Here is an 18,069-nt window from a genome sequence, read left to right on the forward strand (position 1 = left end):
GTTTCGGGCAAAGTGATTGAATGGGTGGTGGTAGCTCCAGGGAATTCTGGAAGAAGTGGATTATGTGGACATCTTTCAATCTGGTTTTAGGCTGGGCTACGGGATGGAGACAGCTTTGATAACCTTGATTGATGACCTGTGCTGAGGACTAGATGGGGGAGTGCATCCGTGTTTGTCCTACTAGACCTCTCAGCAGCCTTCAATACCCTCAACCATGGTTTATTTCTAGACCAGCTGACTGAGTTGGTGCTTAGGTGCTTAAATAAAAGATCTAAAATGTTTGGAATTGTCACTGGGGAGCAGATGGCCCTTTGAATTTCTGACAGCCCAATCCTGAGCTGCCCAATGCCCAGAGGAGTAGAGATGTCAAAATTACTGCCACTGCATCCTATGGTTGCTGGGCAGCCACCAGGCTGCTGCTAGAAGCTCCTCAGGTGAAGGAGACATTTGTCCCCTTTCCCCAGGTGAGGGAGGAAGCCTCACAATGGGGCTACTTGACTCTACACTGGCTATTTAGCCGGCAGAGAGTAAAACAGCCCTGTGTCCAGCTGGAAGGCCCAATGCAGGACTCTGGATCTGGCAGAGCAGAGCTCTTCCAGTCACACCCCCTTCTTGCTCTGCTCCCTCTTCATGCAGTTGGAAAGGAACCACTTGGTGATCACTATGAACCGCTGCTCCTCAGCTTCTGTGTGTTCCCTGCTTCCCTGCCTTCTCTCCCTCCCTGCACAATTCTAAGGTAAGAACCCCCTTGGGCAGCTCCTTCTGCCCTCCTTCACCGAAAGAAAAAAATCAGACCACTCATCCTTCTTCCAATGATCATCAGTTCCTTCAGAGATGGAAAAAAAGCCGGCTCCCCCCTCCCCCGCTCCCCAACTCCTGCTTGATACAAAAGAAAAACATTAAACCTTTCCCTGCCTCCTGGCTGGAACTTCCCTGATGGTCACCTGGTTTGAATAATGGCCCCATGAGGTAAGCAAGCACACTCAGACACAGACAGACTAGAGTCTGCATGTGTGGAGACCGAGTGCTGAGTCAGTGGCCTCAGACTCGAGTCAGTGCCCAAGTTATCAACATAGGTGACTCAAGTCTGCACAAGTTAGCAGAGTACACATGTTTTGTGACTTGGACTCAAGTCACTTGACTTGAGTTCCCATCTCTGATGATAACACCTAATTGGCTCTCAGAACAGTCAGTCTCATTGGACAGTTTTGAGTGAAGAAAATTCAGTTTTTGTTACATAATGTTTTTATTTTCTGGTTATTTGGCTATAACATTTGATAGAATAGATATATTTTACATGGTTTGTTTCACTGCATTCTGCATTAAAGTTCACATTTTGTATTGGCAACCTTCAGTCTCAAAAGACTATGGTATCGCGCTCTGAAAGGTGGTTCTGGCACAGCGTCTATGGTGGCTGAAAAGGCCAATCCGGGAGTGACAATCCCTTCCACACCGGGAGCAAGTGCAGTCTGTCTCTGGTCTGTCTCCCTGGCTATGGGCCTTCCTTCTTTGCCTCTTAGCCTCAGACTGTTGGCCAAGTGTCTCTTCAAACTGGGAAAGGCCATGCTGCACAGCCTGCCTCCAAGCGGGCCGCTCAGAGGCCAGGGTTTCCCACTTGTTGAGGTCCATCCCTAAGGCCTTCAGATCCCTCTTGCAGATGTCCTTGTATCACAGCTGTGGTCTACCTGTAGGGCGCTTTCCTTGCACGAGTTCTCCATAGAGGAGATCCTTTGGGATCCGGCCATCATCCATTCTCACAACATGACGGAGCCAACGCAGGCGTCTCTGTTTCAGCAGTGAATACATGCTAGGGATTCCAGCACGTTCCAGGACTGTGTTGTTTGGAACTTTGTCCTGCCAGGTGATGCCGAGGATGCGTCGGAGGCAGCGCATGTGGAAAGCTATATAACATGATGATATTCAAAAATACCAAGCTTTTCACAATTTTGGCCAATAGTGAAAGCTCAAGTTGTTGTCCCCTAACGCTTTTTGCTTGGTGCAATTGCTATCCCTTCAACCCCTTAGCAATGCCACTGCCTCCTAGCATAGCTTCTTTTTTTTTTTAAGTACCAGCAATGTAGTTTTCCTATAAGCATGAATGTGCAGCCTAGCTGCTGTATATTTCACACCTGTTTGGAAGGTTACAAACAGTCTTCAAAGGCAGCCCCATAGAACATTGCAGTAGTCTAGTCTTGAAGTTATCTAGGCACATATAATTGTGGCCAGATCTTGGTTTGCTTGAGGAGCAGCCACAGCTGAGAAATCTAATACAAATGATCATCAGTCCTGGTATTATGGAGCAGTTCCATGGACGCCAATGGAGTATCTCCATTTTAAATTTAGGGAAAATCCAGTACAAGAAAAACACTAGGGGGAAAAAAATCACATGAATTATTTTTATTTTTAAAATCAAAAACTAGGCTTTGAAGAGATTTATTCTTGTTGACTTATACTTTCAGACTACTTTTTTCTTAAAAGTGCAAGTAGGTTTCCTAAGTTGGCATTGTAACACCTTTTTTTTAATGTATTGCTTTAGGAGCATTTCTCACCCAACCCTAGTCTACAACTCCCTGCCTTTGCCTAATACAATGGATAACATGAACACATCTTGCTGGTGCCTGTCTGAGTCACATTTTTTTTTTACATCTCCAGGGTGAAGCTGTCAGCTTTACTTATCAAAAAAACTCAGTCTCACAACTCAAAGTGCCTCTGAGTTTGTGCCTTTCGTTTGTGAAAACAATGAACTTCTGTTTAAAACACCCAGACAAAAGTAAAAACAGCATCCTTGGATTCACGACTTTCAGTAGTGCTAACTGCCTTTAGCCTCTGATAGGAAGCCATTTTTAAAAATTACTGTTAAGACATAGTGCCTCTGAGCACATACAGAGTATTAAAATCTTTCAGCCTTCTGTTCTGACCCAAAAGATTAAATTCTGATGAGCTGGCAACTGTAGTCTGGGGTTAAAATCTCATATGTTTGCAGTGCTTGATTTGTAAAATAAAAGATGCTGCTAGCTGCTACCTGCCTGTGTCTGACATTGAGACCTGGAAGTTCTAACTCCCGATTCCAGACACTATTTTATGGTGGTCCTCTGTAAAGAAAGGCATTCTGCACATGCTCAAAATCATCCAATTTATGTGTGTGTGTGTGTGTGTGTTTTCTTTGTTTTTTTGCATTGATATATTATTGGGACATAAATCCTTTATGTACATGCAGAGCCACAGAGTTTTGCAGAGTCCTGACTCTGGAGTGCGTGCCCCCTCTCTGCAAAGAGGCTACGGGGACCAACGCGGATGAGTCTCTGAGGCTTTTTTCTCCTATCCTTGGAGGCGATCTGAGCAGGGACCCTTCCTGGAAGACGTTCCAACTTTGACGAAACTTCTTCCCCAGTTCTTCTAGCCCTGCCCTTCTGTGGGCAGCGCCGCCCCTGCTGCACTCTGCCTCCTCCCAGTAAAGGAGAAAGCAGCAGCTTTCGGGGTTTAGTGCCGTCCGATGCTCTGAGGTTGTTTTCTGGTCCCACTTAGCCAGCCAGCCTCCCCCTTTTCGTGCGCTGCTAGTATGGGAACACCTGAGTCTCCCGCGCCGCCCTCCCCGCTGAAAGGGGGGCGCTCCCCCGCAGGTAAGCAGGCAGGAGGTACCTCCAGGTAGCAAAGGGGGTTGGGGCTGGTTGGCACTGGTAGGAGCGGCACACCAGAAAGGGGGGGGGACCGGAGGAAACTCGCCCTCCAAACTTTCGAGCTCAAAATCACACACAGCCCTCGCCCAAACTTAGAGCCCAAGCCTATGCATGTCTACTCAGAAGTAAGCCCCATTACATTCAGTGGGGCTTACTCCTAGGCAAGTGTGGATAGGAGTGCAGCCACACAACCCAATCCTATTCACATTTTCCTGGGAGTAAGCACTATTGACTCTAATGGGATTTACTTCTGAGTAGACCTGCATAGGATTGGGCTCTTAGAAGAGTAGGTGATCTAGTGGCCAGGAATGAGGGTTCTGTTAGAGCCCAAGCCTATACCTGTCTACTCAGAAGTAAGTTGCATTAGAGTCAATGGGGCTTACTCCCAGGTAAGTGTGAATAGGATTGCAGCCTTACAGGTTCAAATGGCTCTCGCCTGTCTCTAAAATAATGATGGGGCTGCTTCCAATGAATGAGGAGACCGAAAAATAAGACTAAAGAGTTGAGGGATTCAGTGCTTCCCCCCACCACTGAGACCCTCTGGCTCTAACCTGGGGGTCTGACTGTCCCATTTGAAGTATATTCTGTCATGCTTTAAAATGGAGAGTGTGATTCAAGAACCCTTCCAACAAGTGGCGATGGACTATTCACATTCATACTTGTTTATCAGGGCCTAGAAAGGGGAGGGGTGTTGACTCAGGCAATTTTGCATCTCTGGAGCTCCTCCCATTGGAAGCTTCCAAAGAGTATTGCAACAGAGCTTGTTTGTATCTTTCTTGCTCCCAGAAAACCCTCCTGGCTTCAAAGTCATTCATACTGTTGTTGGTAGGTTCTGAGGCTGTTCCTGGTTATTACTCGTTAGAGGTGCCTCATCTCTGTCTCTTCTTAACTTTGTGGTGGGGCTCAGCAACTAATACCTTGTATTGTGATTCTTCAGAGGCTTGTTGTAAATGAAAGTTGTACATAAGAAAAGTATTAAGATGTGAAGGTGTGGTTGTCTTAACACCTGTGTTTCATCAGGCTTGGCCACACATTTACGTGCACACAGCTGTTGCAGTAAGTGGGGTTTGTAGAGGTGGGATCTCAGTTCCAGCAGGGTGTCAAGGCATATGTTGACCCAGATGTATAGTAAAGTTGGACACTGGTGTTTTGAACTGTTATGCTTGTTTAATGATTTTCTTTCCAGCCAAGTTGTGTAATAGAAGCAATGTGTCTGGTTTTCTTCCAGGCCTTGTTATGTAATAGAAGCAAAGTGTTTGGTTATCATTCTGTGTGACTGCTCTTGTAGCATTCCAAGTGGTCTCCATGCATGCATACATTAAGGTTTAACATGTAGCTCAGAATGCATAGTACATTTTCATCCCTATTGCTTTTGCAGCCCTATTGCTTTTGCACTCAAATCCCAGAGGCAATAAATAGCTTAGCATATGACAAACTGGTTTTATTCAGGGCTGTCAGTTGATTAAGGTACCTTTCGGTTTTTAACCAAGTAATTGGCCAGGGCTATGGTACGAAGTGTTTGTGTTTGGAAGGAGATCTATTGTGGGATTGGTTGTTTCCACAAGGTACTTGGAACAAGAATGTAACAGTTTAAATGCATGCATTGATTAATAGATACCGCAAATCTATGAAGACACTTTTTTTGAGGACCATAAGGAAGGAAGCAGAATTTGTAATCTAGCAGACAAAACTTTACTACTCCATTGTTGAAGGACAAGACAGGCTTTATGATTTTGGTCAAAACAGCAACCTGAATATGATGGTGAAAATTAATTCAAGAGGCCAATCCTATGCATGTCTACTGAGAAGTAATTCCCATTATAGTCAATGGGACTTACTTCTGGATAAGAGTGGATAGAATTGCAGCCTAACACAAGTTCAAAAGACATCATTATTCTGGAATTTCCAGATTGATTCAACAGATCTCTGCAAAGGGCTTGTGGTATATAAGATCTGAGAAAAAACCACAAAGTTTGCCATTAAAAGTACGACTATTATGTGCTAGAGATGTGTATATAAAACTGGAAGCAGTGCCTAGAAGTCTGAAGAAACACCTTAGCATTCTTGGTCTTGAGAAAATTATACCAGCTCAGCTCCAGAAAACAACATTACTTGGAAAGGGAAGGATTCTATAAAGATATCTATACATGTCCCAGGATCTTGACTATAGTTATATGCAGACTATAACCAGCCCCACAAAGGCTGTGATGAGTATTAAAATAATAATAAATAAATCATTCACCTTTAATTGATTTAAACCCTGCAAGAGTTGCAGCTGCTTGTGCAGCCTTCCAAAACATAATGCATCCGGACACCTATATGTTCAGTTTTATACCTTCTCTCTTTAATTGCCCTATTCTGCCTGGGACACTTCCCCAGAATGACCCTGGGGTACAGTCAGGCTCATCCTGACAAACTGAGGCTAACTGGTTGCAGGAGACCAGCTGGCAGGGTGTACCCATTTCCATCCATCCACTCCATTCCATTCCACTGGCCCTTCTCCTCCTCTTGTTCCCTGGCATGGAAAAGGAAGAAGGGGACAAACAAGAAATGTGGAGATAGGAGAGTGGTGGGCTAAAATGTTGAAGGAATAGGGGCTGACTCATCACCAGGTTAGGCGCACTGCCTCAGGGGATCTTGGGCCAGCCCTGAGTTCAGTTGCTCTTTTTCCTCTACATTCCAACTTTGACTCTTCCCTTGGCTTCACCCTTATCCTTTACACTCAGTCCAGTGCAGGTTTATTCAGAAGCAAGATCCGTTCAGTGATGCATACTAAGCACCCAGATGATTTCAACCTTAGTTCTCCCTCCAGCTTCAATAAAGCCAAAATATGTATAGCTGCGTTTTAACATGTTCGCTCCCTGTTTTCTTTGTCCCACTTTTTTTTTCTGTTCTCTAAGGAAAGCTAGATGGTAAGCTATTCTTGAGCAGGGTTGCTGAGCAGCTCTTGTTTTGCTTACAATGCTCAGCAGTGCACCATGTAAACTCCTACCCATGTAAAAGCCTACTAAGGCTGCTCTTAATTTAATACAATCATTGTAGACATGGGGATTGTTCTGCTGTGAAGGACTTTCCGGGTTAGTGTTATTTTTCTTCAGGGATTTTGTTTCTATTGTAATTGTAGGCTCCTCTAAGCTGCCTTGCAGATCCCCGTGGATCCAAAGGCATGATATAAATATCGTAAGGAAATTAAACATGAAGTTGAGCATCATGTGGGGTTTAAATTCTCTGGTTGTAAAGAGAGTAAAACAAAATGCTCAAGTGCTTCAAAACTCTTGATTGAACACTTGGTGGTCCATTCCACCTAGTTTCTGCATCTTCTGAGAATGTATTGCTTGTTCACAGATAGAATTGAATTACAAATATGCCTCAGATAGAGCAAATTTAACCCAAACTCCATTTTGCTGCTTCTTGGAGGGGAAAAAATATCTAGCAATATCCTTTATGCCATAAGGGAAAACGTAATTGGACAATTTGTCTGAAATATCTTTATATGCTCTTAAAGCTGCATTTGTTTGACGTTGCTCAACACTGAAATTGTTGTTGCTAGGTCATCTGTAGCATAATTGGTGCTAATTGGTTTTGTGACTGACAGGCATGTTAACAGAACATAATTATTATTTGATAGAATGCAGAGAGAGTCAGATGCTTTCTGACACTATAAGAAGTACCTTTCTTGTTATGTACTATCTTGGCTAGATATAGCATTATTCATCATTAGGTATGCTTAAGACTGGATAGTGGCAATATGCAGGCTCAAACCAGACAACCAAGTGCTTGTTACAATCCTGAGTAACTTTGATTACTATTTTTAATATGCTTTAGTCATTAGGGCAAAGAAACTTTATAAACTGTTAGCAAAAATACTTCCTAGGCTGAGTTGGGAGGGGCCGGTAAGTAACAAGAAAGAACTCTTTCCCTTTATCTTTTAAATTGTTGTCCACCTTGCAAGCTTTTTCAAGAACAGATCTAAGTTTTTTGGGTGTGTAAGTAACTTCCAAGTATGAATATTGTAAAATAAGTGCAGCCTAGCCAATGTGATCACTAGCACAAGCTTGCACATATGTGCACATGCGTGTCATGGGGAGCCATTTCCCTGTGGCGTTATCCCATGCCACACAGCCTCCATGTCTGTGTCAATGGCACAGGTCTCTGTCACACTTGATTGGCGTCCCACCAGATAGGAGGGAACAGCCCACATGATCAGGCCATGTAGTTGCAGTACTGACATGTATACTACAGCTATGGGGCATATCGCTGCAGGGAAAAAGCAGCTCCTCCAAGCTTATATACATGAATAAAATGTAAATAGCACCAGCAGCACCAGGTAGGCTACCAAGTGTATATACACACGTGAATATCCTTTTTTACCATATATTAGGCTGCTTGTACCTATTTCCTCAGACACAATATGCTATAGAACCATATGTTTTAAAAGGAGTGGGACTACTCCAGAGTAAGTGAACAGGGACCAAATTATGCATTAAGCTGTCTGTGCTGATGGGCTTAACCTCTCTTTTAAAATAGCAGCTGAGTGGCAGTCTACTTCTGAGCTTCCCAGCACTCAGGGCTGCAGCGGCACCAAAATGGCTACCACTGCATCCAGCTGTGCTGGAAAGCAACACCAGAGCTACATGGGGTAAGGGAGCTTACATTCCCTTACCCCATGTAAATAGCCAGTCAGCCCCGATAGGTCTCCTTGGATCTGCCCACGATTGAGTGGGCACAGATTTGAGGAGACCCGTGTAAGGTGTCCTGAACTTGGAGGGGCTTCAGGATATGGCAGCAGGGCCTGCTGCCATCTCTGCCCTTCTCCTGCCCTGCTCCCTCCCCCTCTACACCTTCTCTCACTCTATCCCCACTCCAGAACACCTCCCCCTGCTCAGACTTACCTTTCTACCACCTGGCACCCAGGGCTCTGGGTGGTGGTCCTCTGTATGCTGGCTGGCACTGGCTCAGTGCAGGCACGTGCTGAACCTGCTCCAGTGCTGGACTGGTGGAGACAGTCACAGATGTGCCTTATGGCATGGTTATGACAATGTGCACCAATGCTGGGCCACCCCTTGTGGAACAAGACCACAACAGAGAGCTTTAACCCAGCCCTCACCACAGCTCTAATTTTTATCTCCCCTCTCCCAAATAACTGTTGTTTGTTAAGGAAATAAAACCTACCTGTTGGGGCCTTCCCCTATGGAGGGGCCTGGAGCAGGCTTGTTCCTCCCCAGGGAGGCCTCAAATTGGCTGGAGGGGGTTCCAGCATCCTTGTCCTCCTCCCTAGCAGAGCTGCCAAACCTGGCCTAAGAGCAGGGGTTGTTTACCTCACAGCTCCCTGCTTCACACTGACTCCTTCTCATCCCTGGCCTCCCTGTTTTATGGAGCAAGCCTGCCCCCTTTGACCCCTCCCCTTCCTCCAGGTGGGGCAGAAAAGGCCTTTCCTGTTCCTGGCTTGTTTCCTGTAGTGTTCCTTGTTGGCCCTGCCAGCCCCCTCTGTCTGGTTGAGGTGAGCCAACCTGCTTTGCCCCCTTCAAGGGCAGTGAAGCCTCCCCACCCTGGGCATGGGGTGCCTGCTCCTGGGTAAGTCAGGGGTCAGGGCATCTGGGAGGGACCCCAACACTACCATTGGTCCAAGGGGAGCTTTTTTGCTTGCAAATAGCAGCCATAGAAGGAGCAATTAGTATTAAAACCACAGTACTGGTAGCATGGTAAAGCCTTCTACCATTACAATCCATGGATCAAGATCACAATCTATTGTGCTATTTTCAAAAGAAAAATTATATCAGTGGGTGCTAACTAGAGGCTTAAAGTGGTGTGTAGTTTGGTTCTTGTAGGTTGACTCTCAACCATCTTTCTGGATGTATATTTGGCAATGCTTTTCTCTTACATAATCTAAAACAGACCAGTAGCTTGGGAAATGCCTGGTATGCCATTCATGTACGGAATTGCCGCTTTCTTCTGCAGTCAAAGCTGGAGGGATGAGAGTTTCCAAGAAGTTAGAAAATGCACCTGTTGAAAGAAGCTCCAAAATCCCTGGGAAAGAGAAAATGAGGTAGGTGCATTGTTGAGGCTTGTGCGTTACATGACTATTAGCTGATGTATGACTTTGAGGGTGAATAAAGTCCTTTGGTTATGAATAGCAGTTGGTAACTCAAGTATTGCTGCAAACAAATGAAGGTAATGTGAAAGAACCTAGAAGAAACACAAAATTGAGGATTTGCCATACCCATTTCCATAATGAAATGTTTAAAAAAAATGTGCTCAAAATACAGAATCTACTTACATCTCATTTCTCAGCAGCACACTGTGGCTGTCTGGTTAAGTAAGCATTATTGGTTTAAATTGACTAACATTTAAAATGCTATACTGTTTCAGACAGGTTTGCAATCTGCTGCCAATTTTACCCTTTGCTTTCAGTATCAGTCTCTAGGTTCACTTAGTTTTTCTCTATCGTGTAACCTCTTTTCACTGAGTTTTTGTTCTTCAGTCTTCTGACCTTGACCGCACAACTTCTCCCCTAGTTCTCCCTTAGTTTGGGTGAGGGTCATTTATTAGTCGGGCCATTGGGGCATATGAGCCCCCAATGACTGTGTGAGATCATAACTCTGGTCAGACTAACCTTTCAGATTGTTATGTAATTCCTTCAATAATTAGAATATTTATGAATGCTCTGTGACATCACAGCAGCTCAGCCACTAGCTGAATTCTATGGTTATAGACTTAAGAGTGGCAGGGTAAAGCTTTGGCTTACGCCACAGTTATCCTAAATGAGCCAACAGAAAATCCTTTGGTCATCTAGTTTTGCGTTGCTCTCTCAAAAGAATATTTCAAGTTGCAAGTTGACTGCCCTTGCGGAGTTTGGCAAAGATGGTAAGCACTTAATGAAGGTTTATGTGCTGTTTGGGGCAAAAAATCAATTGCCTGTTGGTTCAAGGTTTTTGTTCTTACCTGAAAGGAAGTGCCTAGAAAGCTGAAAATATGTTCTGTAAAAATGTCTTGGCAGTCACTGCATCTGCCCACAGTGCAACAGTGCTGACAAACCTCCTGTTTTTCTCTGAGACAAATAGCCACTATTTATAGCAACTTCAACAACAACAAAAAATGACTATTGTGGTTATAACCACAAAAAATGCCCATTGTGGTCTTCCTTTCACCTTGAAAACTCTGAAATAAACACTGTTCCTGGAACTGGGCTGAGCTGAGTACATTGATTTCCTCTGCCCAAAACTAGTAAGCAAAAAGCCTATAAAAACTTAATCCATTACACTGTGGTTATTAAATGGGGGAGGGAAAAACCCTAAATCAGTACACCTTAAAATAAATCTGTCAGTGGCTTGATAGTAGCTTAACTCCAAAGCCATCTTCTAATACAGGAGTTTATTGCGAAAATATTTGTCTTTCAGTTGTAGGTGGAAGTTGTATGCACAAGGAACTATATAAATTTAGTCTGTGAGTAGTCCCATTGACCTCTGTGAAACTTACCAGTTGTATTGAAAGTGTTCGCTTGGGTGATGTGCAAACTTTCATATACCTTTCACCTGCAGTATGCAACTAGTGGCCAGAAATGGAGGTCTAACTGTACTATTCTGGTTTCAGAGCAGTTTGCTGGGTATTAACAATACCAGCGATTTCTCTGGCACAAGTTCAAGGAGGAGAAGGGGGTGGAGAGTCTGATGCCGGAGGGGATAGGATCCAGTGCATACCATTGCTGTCAGATCCACCCCATCCCACAGTCTCCCTGCCCCATTCCTCCTCCTTCCAGCCCCTCCTTCCCTTCCCCCATCCCTTCTATCTCCTCCACTGGCTTACCTGCTCTGGTGGATGGCCAGCAGTCTGGCAAAACACACGGGAAGGCTCAAGCCTTCCCTTCAGTGCTCCAGCAGTGTGTTACTTGGTGCACAGCCACAGCATGCTTTATGGTTGGTTTTCAGCAGCTAGTGCTTGTAGAACAGCCTATGGGTAAAGAGCCTGTAGGATTTGGGGTGTCAGTGTATTAGTCAAGAAAATACACAATGATATATGTGAGATAGGTAGCTGAAGAAATCAAAACTGCTTAAAAATCAAAACTGCTCTGCTGAAGGAGTGGAGGTGGTTACTTAATAAATAACATGAAGAGTTTCTTGGTTTTTTTATTTAGAAAGATCAAATATCTGGTTAACATTCCTCTTTCTGCTTCACAGCTCTGTCAGTATTGTAAAAATGCAAAGCGTGAGTGCCTTGCTAGCGGATGCATTGGAGAAAGTGAGTACATTGGAACAGAACACCACCCCATTACAAACCTGTGTTCAGAATTTCTCATGTGTATGCATGGGTTATGACTGACTGGGTGTGGAACAGAAGGTGTAGAATGATAGGGGAGGGAGCTGAACTGAGGATTGCTCCTTCCTCCCATATTCTGCATGCAAGTCCTGGGATGAGCACATAGAATAATAATAATGTGCGCATAAAGCTGCCTCTGCCTGGAAAGCAGTGGATGCTCCTTCATCAGATGCAGAGCGTGCTGGGACAGGACATCCAATCATTCTGGCCCTGTTCAAGCAGCGCCTCACATTTCTCCCACTGCAGGATGTTTCCTGCTTGCTCAAGAAGAATAAATAGGACTAATCCCTATGTGGGACTGTTTTTGATGTTGCCACAGGGATTAATTCTGGCTTTTTTTATTCAAACAGCAAACATTGCTTTTTCCCACTCACCCAACTCCTTTCCCTCTGTTCCTTTCTGGCTTTTATACACGTAGCAATTCCAGAAGGGCAAGAAGAGGCATGTAGTGATTCAAGTATCAGCAGCAATTTAGTACAGCTTAGGGGAAGGCTGACATTTGGCTATTGCCTCCATGGGCTTGGCCTGTGGCACTCCCCCCCCCCCAGGTCTTGGTGTAAGGGAGATACTGCTACTACTTAGATGTTGTCATACTCAAGGCCCTGGTCGTAGGACATCAGTACATTGAGGGATAGGGCAGAACATGTGATTATTCTTCAGCCAGTTGCCCAACTTCATAGTGAAATGTTGAGACCTGATTTTGATATTTAAAAAAAAAAAGCAGCATTTTTTTAGCACAGTGTTTCTCAAACTGTGGGTTGGGACCCATTAGGTGGGTCATGAGCCAATTTCAGGTGGATTGTGAAGCACCAGGCTTAGCCGCCATTGAAAATACAGAACTAAAAATACAGGGCACAGAGCTGCTGGGCAGGGCAGGCTCCTAGTGGGGGAGAGGCAGGGTGCTTTCTTCTGAATGGGTGGGAAGATGGTTGGCAACCTTCAGTCTCAAAAGACTATGGTATAAGCCTACAGCACCCAGTATTCCCAGGCGGTCTCCCATCCAAGTACTAACCAGGCCTGACCCTGCTTAGCTTCCGAGATCAGACAAGATCAGGCATGTGCAGGGAAGATGGGATACAGGAAAGGGGGAGAGGCAGTGTGGTTGGAGAAGAATCTGTCTTTGTTCTGCTTTGACTTTCATGCTGAAATGTTTGAATTCTGAGCCATGCAAAATAACAGCACAAGTGCACTGTATAATGGGACCTTTGGCTGATTGTGGCTTAGTTGATGATGTCATTTCCAGCCATGACATCATTTCCAGGTTAACAAAATCACTTCTGCTAGGTTCCAGCAGATTGTCATTCTAAAACGTAGGTCCTGATGCTAAAAAGTTTGAGAACCACTGGTGTAGCATATTTTGCATATGCAAAGCACTTCTCATGTGCTACCTTGATGAATCCTTACAACTGTGGTTCTCAAGCTAGGGTACTGCAACACCCCAGCCAGAGACCCCTGGCCTCTGCCCCCTTAAGGGACGGAGAGGGAGGAAGGCAGTGACAACCCGCTGAATGCACCACTATGGAGGGATGCAGGAGCTTGCTGCCACTTACCAGAGCCTGTAGCAGCCTCCCAGGGGTGCGGGGAGCCCCCATGCCAGCCTCTGCAGGGCTCCCCAACATACAGAGACCCTCAAAATTGCAATCGGGACCTCTTTCAGATTCACCAACACAAAACTGGAAGTGGTTGTGATTGCGATTTTGAGGATCTCTGCAGCATGGGAAGCCTGTGGAGGCTGGTGCAGGGGCTCACCGCACCCCTGGGAGGCTGCTGCAGGCTCTGGTAATGGCAGCAATCTCCTATGCCTCCTATGATCATTAGGAAGGGTATTGAGAACAAAATGGCTAATATTATAATGCCGTTGTACAAATCTATGGTAAGGCCACACCTGGAGTATTGTGTCCAGTTCTGGTCGCCGCATCTCAAAAAAGACATAGTGGAAATGGAAAAGGTGCAAAAGAGAGCGACTAAGATGATTACGGGACTGGGGCACCTTCCTTATGAGGAAAGGCTACGGCGTTTGGGCCTCTTCAGCCTAGAAAAGATACGCCTGAGAGGGGACATGATTGAGACATACAAAGTTATGCAGGGGATGGACAGAGTGGATAGGGAGATGCTCTTTACACTCTCACATAACACCAGAACCAGGGGACATCCACTAATATTGAGTGTTGGGAGAGTTAGAACAGACAAAAAAAAATATTTCTTTACTCAGCGTGTGGTTGGTCTGTGGAACTCCTTGCCACAGGATGTGGTACTGGCGTCTAGCCTGGACGCCTTTAAAAGGGGATTGGACAAGTTTCTGGAGGAAAAATCCATCACGGGGTACAAGCCATGATATGTATGCGCAACCTCCTGATTTTAGATTTTAGAATGCCAGATGCAAGGGAGGGCACGAGGGTGAGGTCTCTTGTTATCTGGTGTGCTCTCTGGGGCATTTGGTGGGCCACTGTGAGATACAGGAAGCTGGACTAGATGGGCCTATGGCCTAATCCAGTGGGGCTGTTCTTATGTTCTTATTATGTTCTTATGCCCCTCCAAAGTGGCAAGATCCAGCGGGTCACGTTACTACCTTCCCCCCACACACTTACTGCGGCTCAAACTCTCCCTGAGAGTTTGAGAACCGCTGGTGTATACTATAGTATCCTGATATTGCAGCTGGGGAGCAGGGATTGAGAGGGAGTGGCTTGCCGAAAGCCATCTAGGGAGTTTGTGGGATGTGAGACTGGAAGTGGAGAAATCCTTCTGATTCACAGCTCTTGCCTCTTAGTCACTCCTCCACACCAGCTCTGGCCTACCTATGTAGCAGAGTGAAGTGGTAAAGTACTGTGGTCATTGGGTGGACTGTACCAGTTCAAACTTAAAGTGAAAATCACCACTTTTAAATTATCCCCTCTTTAAACCAACACTGTTTTTCTGTGAAGGAAGGAAAGAAGAAAACTACTACTACAAGGTTCTAGTTCACTGTAGTGTGCTAGCTTTATACTTGCAGGGAGTCATTTACATGCAGCACTACTGTATTCAACAGTGTTATCCTCTTAGCAACATATTACTTTTTATTCCTTCAAGTTTCCACCATCTCATTCTGCTTTGTGTATCGCTTTGGCCAACCAATACCGTTCTAAACCACCCATTTGTCCAGAGTCAATCCATTTGCCTTTCAACAAATGCACAACTACTGCTTGTCTGGATCTTGTGCAAATATCACCTTCCTGTAGGAAGCAGAGCAATATCTTTGCTTGGAATATACAATATTTTTTCCATAGCTAGTAGAACCACTGTGATTTGTAGCGCTGTCTGGAATAGGACACTCCTCCCACAAAGATTTCTGCCATGACCTTGACATACCCACACTTGGGTCTGCAAAAAAGTGCCTTGAAAAGAATGTGAAACTGCCGGGTGCAGTCAATCACAATGAAATGTGTGGAGCAGTTCCTTGTCAGATGTATTCAAGAGGACTTCGACAAGACTTATCATAAGACCTGGGGCACAATATTTACTCAGGTATCTTGAGACGTGTGTGCTCTGTGCATACCCAAAAAACCCGAATAAGGGCTGTGGCATGTGGAGGAGCACTTGCTGTGGCATCTGGGAGCAGGTCTTAGCTTGGGAATTTGAGTGGGAATTAATGTAATTGGTTGATGGCTCTCTGCCATTTCCAGTCACTTGGTAGCATAGTGAGGAAAAAGGCAAAGCTTAGACTGGCTAATTGCCCTGTTGCCAGTTTCTCTCTTGGGCTAGAAGTATGGGTGGGCAGGGCCTTTATCTCTTGTTCTGGGAACCCAGGCTCTTAACAGGTGACAAGTCTAACCTTCAGATCAATCCATAAGCTGGCATTTTTATCCGTGGGTATGCAATCTGTATCAGCAAATGCCAGTGAAAGGAGATGCTTACTGGTGTAAGAAAAGGGGACTAGGAAAAAGGTGAGTTTGGGGTTGGTGAGAGAGAGTTTGTATCCCACCACTTGACAAGACGTCTCCAAACTGTGCCTCAAAACTAGTTGAATTTGTGAAATCCACTCTTTGCAGGTTGGGTTCCCATGCTGCACACTGGCATCAACCTCATCCAGTAACACTGCTGCCCCTCACCGTCCAGTGAATGTCCAAGTTAGGTTTTGAACTGGGGCTTGCACAAATGCACCATACCAGTTAAAATACGGATGGGGCCCATTTTGAAATAGAACCTATGCAGCAGCACCATAGGCTGGCTTATTTTGATGTGCGCTTTTGTGAATAGTTGCCAACTGAGGTGCATAAATTGGGCAGAGAAGGTGGTAAATGTAAACATGGCTAGAGAGAGAGTAGATGACTAAAAAATAACCTAGAACGGCAAAGGAAACATCTAAGCTTCATCTGTGGATTACAATTCAAGTAAGGGCGCAATCCAGAGCGGCAGATGTGCCGACACAAATCCCTTGCGCTGGCCCTTCGTTATTGTGAATGTGCCGTCAAGCACTTTTACACGGACATAAGGGAGATAGGCCGGTGCACGGAGGTGCACCAGCCTCCCCACACCGACACGGGCCCTGAGGAAAGGTGAGTTGCATTAGCTCAACTGGTGTGGAGGTCTGGGGGGAAAGGGAGGGTGGGGAGAAGGCAGGAGGGAGATGCTTTGTGGTAGGGGAGGGCAGGAGGCAAGCAGGACAATGGACGGGCAGGCAGGCAGCAGGAGGTGGGGCCAGGATCTGGCACTTATGCTGGATCCTAGCCCTGTTCTTGGGTGGCCCAGGGCACCACCTTATCAGGTGGTGCTGATTTGAGTAGACCATTGGGGCTGCTGCAGCTCTCACCTGGGTAAGAAGAAAAATTCCCCTTTGCCTCGGGCTGAGCCTCAGACAGCTCCAAACTTGTGCTGGATATAGCACAGGCCCACTGGCCTGCCTTTTTCCAGTGCAAGTTAGGATTGTGTCCTTAGTCAAACATCCTTGTGGGTGAGAATTGGGGCAGGCAGGCAAAGGCACCCATCATATGCCTGACACAGCTCAGAGTCACACCTTATGTTGCTTCCCTCCCCAGTATTCAAAGGAAGGGAACGTTCTCCATGTGTGGGAGGTCTCTTTTGTTTGCTTGTGTGTGTTTTTAGTTCTGTATTAAAACTCTGCATTTTCAATCTGTTCTTCTCTTCAATCCTGCCATCCCCAAAATCTCTCCTCAGAGGATCTGTTTTAAATGGCTTTTTCAAATTGTAAGGGTTTTGTTTTTTAAATGAAACTCATATTTTTTATAAAGGTTCTGAGCTCCTTTGGGATCTCTGGTCAGATAGTGAGGTACAAATCTGATAAGTTGTTTTTGCCACATTGGATTTTAATGCAGATGATTTGTACTTGGGTATTATTCCATTAAGGCTTTTCTTCCCCTCCCTCCTTTTTTATTTTTATCTTATAGCTCAGGCACACATTTCCACCAGCAGCCTCACAAGTAGCGCATCAGAAGCCACGGCCGACTCTGGAGAAGATTATACTCCCCAAAAGAATGTGCATTATTCAACAGCCTCGGAAATGTTAAAGATGTAGAGTAAAATATTCATATTTGACAGCCTTGCTCTTAACAAAACTGCACTTAACTAAGGAAGTAGTAAATGGACCAAATGGCTTAGGCGATTCCTACTCTGTATTTTTCTTGCAATAAAAATGGTATGTTCTGCAGTTCTCTTGGTTTGTCTTTTTTTTTTCTTTGAAAGCATATTTGTCCCATAACCTCTCACTGACCATAAGACTCTTGTTTTAACACTCCCAAAGCATCTTATCACAGCAGTTGCAGCTTGAAATAGACAAGCAATTTTCTGAGCCAGATCCTTGGAGAGGTGGAGTTGTTCTTGCTGCTTTCTTTTATAACATAAAGGAGGCCTCCCTTGAGAATGCGGACATGCTGGAAAAAGTAGGATGGTGACTAAACCTTCTGAGCTTTTCTACCTCGCTTAGTGAATTTTAGAAGCAAATTGGTCTTGCAGATGAAGCAGAGATCTTTTCTGATGCACTTCACCTGCATGAATCTGAACCAGGACAGATGGAGACCATTTTTAACCTCCCAAAATGATGCTAGAACTCAGTCCTGTTTTGGAAAACCTTCTGACTTCAACATAG

At 45.1% G+C, this 18,069-nt stretch overlaps 1 protein-coding gene and 1 pseudogene across 1 annotated transcript; one reads left to right on the forward strand and one right to left on the reverse strand.

Moving 5' to 3' along the window:
- The first annotated feature begins 3,455 nt into the window (after nucleotides 1–3,455).
- Nucleotides 3,456–17,631, forward strand: DAPL1 (death associated protein like 1). The gene is made up of 4 exons (XM_066611460.1): nucleotides 3,456–3,620; nucleotides 9,636–9,723; nucleotides 11,852–11,912; nucleotides 17,372–17,631. The coding sequence occupies exons 1-4, from the start codon at nucleotides 3,560–3,562 to the stop codon at nucleotides 17,489–17,491; spliced, it is 330 nt and encodes a 109-aa protein (XP_066467557.1). The 5' UTR covers nucleotides 3,456–3,559; the 3' UTR covers nucleotides 17,492–17,631.
- On the reverse strand, nucleotides 12,954–13,072 carry LOC136638183 (5S ribosomal RNA; annotated as a pseudogene).
- Nucleotides 17,632–18,069: the final 438 nt, after the last annotated feature.

The sequence above is a fragment of the Tiliqua scincoides genome, chromosome 1 (genome assembly GCF_035046505.1).
Source record: "Tiliqua scincoides isolate rTilSci1 chromosome 1, rTilSci1.hap2, whole genome shotgun sequence".
NCBI classification, from domain to species: Eukaryota; Metazoa; Chordata; class Lepidosauria; order Squamata; family Scincidae; genus Tiliqua; species Tiliqua scincoides.